Source organism: Microcebus murinus, chromosome 8, assembly GCF_040939455.1.
Source record: "Microcebus murinus isolate Inina chromosome 8, M.murinus_Inina_mat1.0, whole genome shotgun sequence".
Lineage (NCBI taxonomy): Eukaryota > Metazoa > Chordata > Mammalia > Primates > Cheirogaleidae > Microcebus > Microcebus murinus.
Window position 1 is genome coordinate 93954909 of NC_134111.1, and position 12192 is coordinate 93967100.

The 12192-nt window shown below is 32.4% G+C and overlaps 1 protein-coding gene across 2 annotated transcripts in view; it reads right to left on the reverse strand.

Moving 5' to 3' along the window:
- Positions 1-406: 406 nt before the first annotated feature.
- Positions 407-12192, reverse strand: part of CUL3 (cullin 3) — a 106696-nt gene continuing 94910 nt past the window's right edge. For both annotated transcript variants that reach the window (XM_012749415.3, XM_076005980.1), the window contains 3 exons: positions 7802-7988; positions 4161-4306; positions 407-888 (listed from right to left, as the gene is read on the reverse strand). In XM_012749415.3, coding sequence (XP_012604869.1) covers positions 757-888; positions 4161-4306; positions 7802-7988 — 465 coding nt within the window. In that variant the 3' untranslated portion in view covers positions 407-756. The remainder of the gene's footprint in view (positions 889-4160; positions 4307-7801; positions 7989-12192) is intronic.

Genomic DNA, 12192 nt, shown 5'->3' on the forward strand with positions numbered 1-12192 from the left:
AAAAAATTATTGTACAATTTATACATACTAAAATATTTTCTTTCTCTAGAAATAACTCAGAACAAAACCTAATCAATTGTAAGACTTAATTTGGGAAATTTCAAATTACAATAGGGAAAAACCAAATCAGGGTATGTACTGAGCCCAAAACAAAGGTTCCTGGTCATAAGGCTATAAGATTAGTAAGTGCAAGTGGTAGAATAAAGCATGCTCAAATCGTATGCTTGGGTCTTTGTATATTTACCAAACCTTTAAATTAAACAAGACTAGCTAAAGAAAATGCCTTAAGCAGAGCAAGATAATTGGGAATTCTGCAGTTCTTTTGCCAATTTTTTTTTTTACCCAACTTACACAATGCGCAAAGTGCTAAGCAACACTACAGAAACACATTTACATCAACACTGAAGACCTGGGGAAATGAAATCCAACAATTTTATTTTAATGAGCTGTATTTTCTAAATTTTTGTTTTATTTTTTCCTGTTTTCATACAGTATTGAAAACAAAACGCGGCACATTCACATTTTCCCGAGGAACTGTAAAGATGATCTCTACAGGGATAAACGTTGTAAAGCCTGAAGCTCAATCAACTGATGTTGAAAACTCTCAAAGGGAGTAAAGGCTTGATCTGAATGGTCTAGAACATGTACTGTAATTTAATAGAAGAGATGGTCGTCTTAATATTTAATGATTTAAAAGAACTTCCCAGTCCATGCGAAGAGTACAGTCCAAGAATAAATCAAATTTCTGAACGCATTTTATGCTACATATGTGTATACTTTGCGATCCTCAGGTGTTCGTGCCAAATATTCTCTCTCAATAAGTCCTTCAATACGTTTCTTAATAACAACTGGACTTGGTAAGAATCGAGCCTTCAATTGCTGAGTTACCTAAAAAAGAAGGTAGAAAGACTAATTCCTAACATTTCCACATAAAACACAAAAATTAAAAGTCCTACCTTTGAATAGAACTGATGTGTCATTTTAAGACACAGAGATAAAACTTCAGTAACTAGATTACCAGTTATAGGTACAGAAAATTCAAAAAGGTTTTATTTGAAAATGTATGGTCAGAACACAGTTTCTCACATCAGAATGTGAATGCTAAAGTAGATTAGTTGAACTAGTAGAATATATGGGTATAAATATACATCACCTAATAATTTAACCATGTTGCTGCTATTATCTACTAACTTGTGGGTTACTCACTCAATTCACACAACTTGCGTAGCATAATATGTTTAAAGAGCACAAACTCTGGACCAGACTGCCTGGATTCAAATCCTAGCTCTACCACTTACTAGCTCTGAGACCCTGGGAAGTTGGTGTGTACATTAAATGAGCTAATAGATGTAATGCCTTAGAATAATGCCTACCCACAGTTAAATGGTACTGTTGTCATTCTTTTCTCGAACTGCTCTCAGGATCCTAACTATTGTGATAACAGTAATAATTAAACATAACAATAGCAGCAGCCACAAGTATGAATGCACTATTTAACAATCATTTTGCATATATTAACTTTTTTAATGCTCTTAATCTTGCAAAGTATGTTGTCTCATTTTACAAATGAAGAAAATAAGCCAGAAAGGAAAAATTAGATGAACAGTAAAAAAAAAAACCGAACCAGCAGACAGAGATGCATCTAATCCCTTCTGGTCTCAAAGTCCATGTTCTTTCCACTAATCCACCCTGCCTCGCTTGCAGATGATCCCTCCATCCATGAGCCAGCTTTTCTTTTACTCTTGTTTATCAGTTCATTTCCCAAAGCCACAATGGATTGATAACTCTTTGAAATCTAAAACTTCAGCACTTCACTCTGCAACTAAAATCTACCATGCTTCCAGGATTACCAGGCCAATATCTACAAAGTTGCTCTCCACTCACCACCTGCGATCTCTCATCCTTTGACCCTTCTTTTCCCAGGCTATTAACGGATTCTTCTGACCTTATTTCATTCCTCACAAGGCCTAGACTGCATTCAAGATCACTTCAGCTGTCCTCAACAGTACCTCCAACACCCTGATTCCTTTGGTCCTATTCCACAAACACCCTTTGATCAAATCTACATTCTGTATCTACTACATCATTACAAATTTACTACAGAGTTCTCTGCTGAGTGAAGTTGTAGTTCTTACAACATTTGTGTAAACTAGGAGTCAGCAAACTATAGTCACAGGCCAAATACAGCCTGCTGCCTGGTTTTGTAAAATTTTACTGAAACACAGCCACACTTTTTTGTTTATATATTGTCTATGGCTGCTTTCATGCTGTAACTGGACAATCACAAAAATGTTTGCCAACCTCTAGTACAGACTGATAATGCAAATTTATAGTATTCAAGTTCATCAAGTTCCTGAGCACCATTCTTTGACAGATACTATTTCAAATTTCTGACAAGCCCTTTAAACTTTTTAATCCAGTCTTATCCTATAACCTGATATCCTGTTTTACACAGGGGAAAGAGGCCATTTCGCTTTGAAATTCCTCAAATTCCCACCCCAGATATGTACACTTATCCATGCTCATGTCTATCCTTGCTTAGCATACATCCCCGTACTAACCCTGTCCTGGGTTCTCAGGAAGAAGCATATTCAATAACGCTCACATTAATATATCTACACCCACCTATATTCTCTATCCAATCCTTACCTTTCCTTTTCTAGACTTTGGTATTATCCTCTTATCCCATTTTTCCTTTTGTTTTTAAACATCCCGTCCTTATCCTTAGGACATAAACATGCTCAATATCTTCCCATCTAGAAAAAAAAAATCCAGAACCCCTCAACTCAACACTTAATCCTCTACAGTACTGCTCTCACTGCCCTTTCCCATGACCAGTATCTCAGAGAACAAGCCACTCTTGGTGGTTTCCACCTCCACTTACTTCTTAAGGCATTACCATCAGACATCCACTTTTACCAGTCCAATGAAAATGTCTGAAAGTTAAATAGTCATCTAACAATATGTTTTAAGTGTTTTTCAACTTGGGCTTTTCATGATTTTTAAAATTACTGACTATATACTCCTTGTAATTCTCTTTCCTTGTCATGGGACACTGTTATTTTTTCTTTTCTTTTTCCTCTATAGCAGTGTTCTCAAATTTGTGCATCAAAATCACCCAAAGTGCTTGTTAAAACCAGAGTATTGGGTGACTTCATAGTTTCTGATCTAATAGGGCTAGTTGGAGCTTAAGAATCTTATTTCTAACAAGTTCCCAGGTGATGCTGATGCAGTTAGCCCAGGAACCACACTGTGAAAACCAGTGCTCTAAAGGCTTTCTTTAGTGGCTTTATACAATGACCTTTGTTCCTAAAATGGTTGAGGAAAAGAGTTGATCCTACAGTTTTCTCTTCTTGCTCTCCATGATATTCTAAGCAATTTAATCCATACCTGTGGTTTTAACTACATTCCTATGCACTGAATTCCCAACTCAACTTCTAGCCCTCATTTTTCCTTTACTTTTGGCTGGTATAATGGATACTTGCTACTGGATATGCCAAAATATAATAAAGTTAACTTGTATAAAACAGTATTAACTGGCATCTAGACCAAAGCAGCCAATTACCCTTCCTTTTTTGGTTAAAGAGACTAACTTCATCTAGTCACTCAGGCCAGACATCTAAAGCATTTTCTATTCCTTTCTCTCATTTCTCAATATCAGTCAATAAATCCTGTTACAATTCTATTTCCCAATTATTTTGATTTAGCTTTCTACCCTCTATCAATAGTCTACCCAGGCCTTGGTCACCTACTACCTGATTATTTTAATGGCCCCAATGGGTCTTCCCCTTCTTAGTTTCCTAATTTGTAAAATGGAAACACTCAATAAATGGTAACAGCTATTAATTTTTAGAAAAAATAGTAGTTTGCTTATACAAGGCATTAAAAAGCTGTAAAACTTTTTTTATTCTTCATATTCAATATTCTATTATTTTCACTCCAAATACCTTAGTTCTTAAAGTGTGCACATACTTCAATGTATCACTATGTTTAATTATCAACTGAGTGCTATGCTTTGAATGAGAAGTGTTAAATGATTAAGGTTTCCCAATTTTTAAATTGCTTTTAAATTTAGTGGAATATAGTAATTTCTTAAATTTAAATTGTTAATAATATTATTCTGCTTTTTCCATATTAACCCAGTCTTGAAGGGTCCTCACCTCTGCTACTAAAACATTGTGCTGCATCTTCTTTCTAGATTTCATTATCCGCACTATAGCAGCTTCTATCTCATGTTTTCTGTCGTCGTCTACTTTCTGCCTTGTTTCTTTCCTTTCTGGGTCTGATTCACCTTGTTTGGCAGCAACTAAAAGAGAAATAAAGGCATTTATCATAAATGTAATGAAAAAATTTGGCTTATAAACAAAACTAAAATATAACTTAGCATTATCCACAGAGAAAAACCAATTTCATCCTGAGTACATAACACACACTTATTAATTCAAGTACCAGTCAAAAAGTGTCTCAGTCAATGTTAAGTTCAATACTAAATTATTCCTTACAAAAATTAGGAATTTAATTTTACTGAGAAAATAAAATCAATGTCATTTCTATAGAATACAACGTAATTCCTTTCCTGAAAGAAAAATGAAAGCTGGATATCTTCAGTAGTAAAACTATCAGTAAACAATTTTCATTGCTTATGATTTCCAGAGGTCCACTAATATTTTGGCATCATGACTCCAAGTTAAACCTCACCAAAAGGAGCTCAGTTAAGTGTATGTCTGTTAATTTACTAACTCAAATGTATCTATAATCTCTAATGCCTTTCACAGGGAGGAAAGCTATGTATTGCCAAGAGTCAGCCAGCTAAATAAATAATTAAAAAATGCCACTAGGATGTCAGTCAAAGGAATTCCATAACAGTGAAGTAATTAATTTGTATCTCTTAACAAAATCTCCTTGGATTCTATTTATCTAACAATTTCTTATCATATATTTTATTAATTTTTTATGTCACAAACTTAGTATCACAAATTCATTCATACTATATTCTAATTTTTAGGAGAATCTTAGTCTGTTCTTCCCAGTAGTCTTGAAAGCAAGTGCTAAGGGATTAAATACATAAGACCACTCTCCTACAACTTTGCTCTAATTGAAATAGCAGGGAAAAAAATTATAACTAATTTTTTTTATTTGGTCATCAAAAGGACATAGATGTGAAGTTTCTGGAGGTAGAAACTAGAAAATTACAAAGCAGCACATGAGACATTGCTGACTTAGGCATGGACACAGCCACGAGACAGCAGAGTGTACAATTTAGAAGATCATTCTGGTGTGTATATTCATTCAGCTGTTTCTAATTAGAATCCCTTGGTTAAGAATACTACATTCAATGTCATTTCCCAAGTAAAAAATAATTAATATCTTAACAAAAAAGACAAAAATTGTATTAAAATAGCCTAATAAGAATAGTGCTTTTCTTCAAAAAGTCAATGTCATCAAAAAATAGAGACAGAAGTACTGGTTTAAATTATTATAAATAGAACTAAAGAGACATAAAAATTAAATATAATGTAGAAACCCTGATGGAATCCTAGATCCAAATAGTAAGCTATGGAGAAGATTTTTGAAACAACTAAGGATATATAAATCAGTGGTATATATGAGCATATGGAATTATTAATTTTCTTGGGTGTGATATAGCGTTACAGTGATATGGGAAAATATCTTATTCTAAGGAGATGTATGCTAAAGTATTTAGGGGAGAGATATTTGCAAATTAATTTCAAATGCCATAGCAAACATATATACACACATACGCACATACATGCAAACACACACACATACATACCAATGGGGGCAGAGAGAAAGAGAAAGCAAGTGTGGCAAAATTTTATTGACTGGTAAACATAGATCACAGCTATATTGATGGCCATTACAGTGTCTTTCGCCTTTTCTGTGGATTTGAACATACTTAAAAAGCTGAAGGGAAAAAAACCACATAAATAGTTTAAACGATTTGTTTGGTTCATCTGAATTTGGTTACCTAAGTAAGTGTACTTTATAAATACCCACTGAAAAAAATAAATGGGAAGATTTCGTTGGTGATATGCACTGAATTACTATGTTTTGTTTTGTTTTTTAATGTGAGAGCAGAGGCTCACTCCCAGAGCCTAGCATAGAAGGTGTTGCTGTGCATGTGCCTACATAAGATCTACAGGGTTTTAAAAGGTGAGCGGTGGTGAAAACTGTCAATTCTGGAAACTGCTGCAGATTACAATGAATCTAATTCTTTTCAAAAGGCCGTGTTGAGTAATTTATTTACATTCTTTGTTTGAACTTCTGTTAACCGGCTGTATAGTAAAAGTAACATAAATAGGTAAAGGTTTCAGTGTTTGATTATGTTACTGACCCTTTTACAATTTATTAAAACTAACATGGTCACAATGTTTACCATATAAGAGAAAATTTTGACTTGAAATAGGAGCAAGAGCAAAGATCATCTAAAAATGATCCCCAATTAAGTGCACACTTAACATCAAAATCTAAAAATCCATGAAGGAAAGACTACTTTTTTGGATAACACTAATATCTGATAATATTACTGCTAGGCATGATAGAATCTAGGATTACAAAGACAGTTACACATTTAAGATAAAAGAGGGTAAACCTAGGTAATCCAGATATATATATCCCCATGTATTTTCCTCCATATTTAGAATACTGAGCTCTGAAATCCAAAACCTTTATCTGCCCAAATCTATATAGTAATATGTCTTACACTGGAAGAGAAAGAAATTTTATTTCACAACACTCACTAGTACAGTTTTATTAATATACATTTATGTCACAAAGACATGGATCAATCTTGGTTCATAAAGATTACAATGATAAAGTTCGCAATTACAGGACAAAGGAGTCAAAGCTTTAACACAGATACTAACCTGCTTTACAAAGCATACATATAAAAAAATTTTTATGTGTGTGTAGTTCTATGTACACATCAATATATTCTGACAGTCAATGGTATATTTAACATTAAAATAATTTTAAAAGGTAATATCTTTCATTACTGTATAATATAAACACAATTTTTTAAAAATCAGAAAATTATAGTCATTTTAAAAATCTCATCTATCTTAGTTTACAATCTGTGTTTTCTTACACAGATACATCAGTTGTAATGGATACATTAGTACTGGGAAGCTTATCTAACACTGGTTTTGAAACCAGGTAGCAAACTGCATTAGCTTTTAACATCAGGAAGAGTGTCCCTTTCCCCCTTAAACACATAAAAAACATGCAACTTACATTATGTTAAATATATTATGAATTGGATTTTCACTATCAACTTAAAAGTAAGGCTATACTAAAAACTTCACAACAATGTCATTTCTATGTTTTTAAATTACAGATGAGTTTTAGGACTCTGAAACTAAAAAATTATTTATCAGAACATAAATTGCTACATTTAAAGGTCAAACTTTATATGGGTAAACTCCCAATTCTGAAAAATCTGTAAATCAACTTTAAAAACAGACTTCCACTAATTAACCTATCCAGTTAAAAACAATTTTAAGTACTAATATGTTCATAAAATTATATTCCATTTTTTGAAAAACATGGAAAAGTATCATGATCACACTGTGAATTACTTTTTTAAATGCTTACTGTATTTGGATTCAACTGTATTTCGATATAAACACATATCAATAAAAGCTGCTTATTTTTTACACCTAAGTGTCACGTAGCATCAGAAAAGCATTACTTTTTTAAAAGATAGAAATCCAACAGATTAGAATTTTTCTAGAGAAAAAAATGTATAATTTTTTAAGAGGAAAAATATAATTCCAGATACCTGTTTGAATCTTGACTCTGTGTAGTTTGGATGTGAACTGATCATTAACTGTAAATATGTGACCATTTTCTATTTCCTTTGACTTGGGTTCTTTTGTAAGAACCCGCTGTGTTGGTTTGCCACAGGCGAGGGACTGTAGGGCTCTAACAAGCTCTCTCTCAGGGATATCTGTCTCTTGTTGAATTTCCTGAAATTTCAACAGATTGACATAATTAGACTTTTAAGATAAAAGCAGATTAGTTAATTAGCAAGTAAATTGACCAAGCAGTAGTCACACAGAGGTAATTCCATTACAGAAATAATTTCTAACAAAGAATTCCCTGAATATTATGACATGTCACTAAAATCTCATTATTTGAACAAACTTAAGGAATAAGTGATTCAAATTATAAAATATTAAAAAGACATCTCCTTTTTCGTTTCAGAAGACAAAATGCCTAGTCTAAAAATGTCATCCAGCAGAGATTATTAGTAACTTGCTTTAAGTATTTAGGCAAAAATAGTGTTAGCCTACATATAACTGCTAATTTTAGAAATACTTCACAATCTTCCATCCTCGTTTATCCACACTACTCTATTGTTTAGTAATCCTTAAGTAGAAAAAAGCAAAGTAAGCCTGACCTTAGGCCTTCCATCAAACAATCAAAATTTACAATCCAAGCTGACCATATACACTGCCTGTATGACCAAATAGGTAAAAAAAAAAAAAAAAAAAAAAGATTAAATACCTGGAAATCAACACTAGACAATGAAAATCAATAAGAAACATGTTTTGATTTTTGCTATAAATTATGGTATGAATAAAATGCAATACTGGGGGAAAAAACAGCTGGGAAAAATGCTGTATACATTTTAGTTCATTTTTCTCTTATGTTGATGGACAAGACAATTGTTCACTTGTGTGATTTAGTCCCTGTAAGTCTATAGGGATGTACAATTAAGTACAAGTTTCCACACTAGGATTTATTGCTTCCATACCCTGTATAAAGTTGCTTCTTTCTCAAAAGCAGCTCAGTAAGAGTGGGCATGAAGATAGTGATATTTAGATTATCTGAACAACTGATTTGCAGAGACATTCTTTCTATAGTACAAGAGTCTCCAAACAACAGTGTCGGTTTTTCTAAAGGACAGTCAAACACATGAGGATTCAGAGAAAAGTGAATTTCAATAGATTAAGCATATTCCTTTTCTTCAAATAATCCCCGGTTATATGTCTCCCTACTTAAGACATTTCAAATACTATAAATGTTAATCCCAGAAAATTAAATAGGTGCTATTATTTGAATGGAGATGGTAATTATTACACACATGCTAAATGTGACTTCTTTATATATTTCAGTTACACTGCTTAATTATATTCAAAGAACTAGAAATATCTTTTTAGGTGATATTTTTAATTTATAGATCATTTCTAGAGGGAGCTACTATAATTCAATATGTATCTTCTATGCCTTTTCCTATTCATTTATACACACACACACACAAGAATACAAATACAGAGGAATGTACATGAGCACATCCTCCTATACACTAAGATTAGTGTAAACACAAATGAGGTTATAACATATGAATTTTTCTATTAATTTCTTTAGGCTTTCCTTGTTAACATAAGGAGATCAGGGAATTCCATACTACTCTAACAGGATACAGATGGAGATTCAGACTGTATCCAATTTTCTGTTGGTAAGTGCATTTCTGTCTTTGAACACAAAAGCCAGTTTTCTGAAGCAAATTTCTAGAAATGCAGTTGCTTCCTCAAGTTTATAAATATTCTATGTTTGACAGATACTGACAAATTATCTTTCAAACTGCTTAACAATTTAACCCCACAACAACAGTGTATGAGTATCCATTCCCCTACACCCTCAACACCAGATTTTCTTTTTCTTTTGCCTGTTGGGCTAAAAGTGATGTCTCATTATTTTCATTTGTACTTTCCATGACCACTAAGGGGGAAAACCCATCTTTTTATATTCACAGGCTATTTGTAATTATTCTTCTGTGTTTTATGCATTCATATTCCTTGCATGTTTTTCTGCTGAAGTGTTTTCACATTGATTTATTGGTTCTCTTTATATATTATGGTTTTCAATTTTGTTGCATGTTATAAATAATTTACTCCAGTCTCTTTATCTTTTAATTTAAGATATTTCACCATATAGATATTTTATTATTTTTTGTGTGGTTAAATCTGTCAGTCTGTGTCCTTGTGGTTTTTGTAATAGATTTTTTAAAAAGACCTTTCTCAAATTAAGATTATCAAAATAGGCTATATCTTCTTCTATTATCTTTATAGATTTGTGCTTCTATTTAGATTTTATCTATCTGGAATTTAATTTTGTGTCCAACGTGACACATAGAATTAAGGTACTGATATTACCTCCTCCCACTCACACAAATAAAAAAACAATTATTTTAATCAGGTTAATTAGAAATGACAAATTTATCCTATCTCCAACACCCACAAATCTATCAATTTGCTTCTGGACTCTATTTTCTTCAAATAAGCTATTGTCTATGCATTTTAAAATTAACTTTATGGTATGTTTTGGTATTAGGATAAATTTCTTCCCTTACTTGGGTCCACTGAAGACTCTTCTATTCCCAAAAATAAATTTTGCCTATTCTTGTGCATTTTCTTGTCCAGATGAATTCTGGGATCAGCTTGTCAAGTATTACAAAAAAATATTTTGGGGGATTTTGATTCAGATTTCAATGAATTTATAGGTGACTTTAAAAAATGACACCATTGTAACATGCAATCCTCCCATTTAGGTACATTTATCCTTTCATATTATTTCACTTTTATTATCTTCTTGGTATTAAGTCATCTGTCTACATTTCTTGTTAGAATGATTCCTAGAAGGTTATGATTTTTTAATTGATTAATTACATTTATACATATTTATGGGGTACATGTGAAATTCTGCTACATGCATAGAATGTAACAAGGATCAAGTCAGGTATTTAAAGTATCCACCACCTCTAGTATTTATCATTTCTATATCTTGGTAAGATTTCAAGTCCTCTTTTCTAGCTATTTTGAAATATACGATATACTGTTAACTATAGTCATCCAACTCTTCTATTGAAGATTAGAACTTATTCCTTCTATTACTTTAATGTTTGTACCCACTAACCATCTTTTCTCCCTGTCCCGCCCTTCTCAATCTCTGGTATCTAATACTCCACTCTTCTATCTTCATGTGCTCAACCTTTTTTAGTTCCCATGTTTGAGTGAGAACATGTGATATTTTTCTTTCTGTGCCTAGCTTATTTCACTTAACAACCACCAGCTCATCCATGTTCCTGCAAATAACATGATTTCATTCTTTTTAATGGTGGTTCTTGATAAAACATATTTTCTCCATTTCATTTACTGATTAATGTGGATTTATAGAAAAGGTGACAGAGTTTTCTCAGAGAATGGTTTCTCATTACCACTACTGCCAAGTTTACAAACATACTGTCTACAAAATTAAAACAATTTTTTTCATTTCCTTCCTGATATTTACAAATTTACTTTCTTTTTCTTTTCTTAGTTTACTAGTTAGGACCTGTAGAGAAAGGCAGAATACCAGTAGTAAAGATAGGTATCCTTAACCTGTTCCTAACTTTAATAAGGTGTCTAGTATTTCACTCTCTTCTTAGGTAGCTAAGAGTCCCCCACTCTAGAAATAAGGAATGAGGACTGACTTTCAACAAACACATTTTGTGTATCTGTAGAGATAACCAATTGGTTTTCTCTTTAAAATGATGTCTGGCAATTCAGCAACTGCTTAACCTTATAATTACTACCATACTTTAAAAACTATCCTTTCAATAAATTTCCTTATACTGACCATTCTTTGTATTACAGGGATAAATCCTATTTGGAAATAGTGCATTATTCTTTCAATATACTGCTGAATATAACTTACTAATATTTTATTTAAGCTTTTATGTTGAATAACCTATAGCTTTCTTTTTTGTCTTCCTCATTCAGTCTTAGTAATGAAGTTTTGCCAGTCTCAGATATTTCCCAAGAGTAATATGTATATTTTGCTTTCTGAGTTCAAAGTTCTCTATATGGCTTTCAATTGTAACTTACTGATTGTGTTATTCAAATCTTTAACAATCACTTTTTGAATTTGTAAGGGACGTCTATGACTGTATGGGACTTGCTAATTGTGTTATTCAAACCTCCAACAACCAACTTTATAATTTGGAAGGGACTTGTTACCTTTTCTATAAATCAGCATTTATCAGTAAATGACAGGAAGAAAAGGGTATTTTACCAAGAACCATCTATTTCTCCTTGTACTTCCATTCTCCTTTCTGTATTGTGAGGTTATACCACAAATAATTGTTATAAATTCTTAATTAAATATCAAATATCACTGTTTAATGGT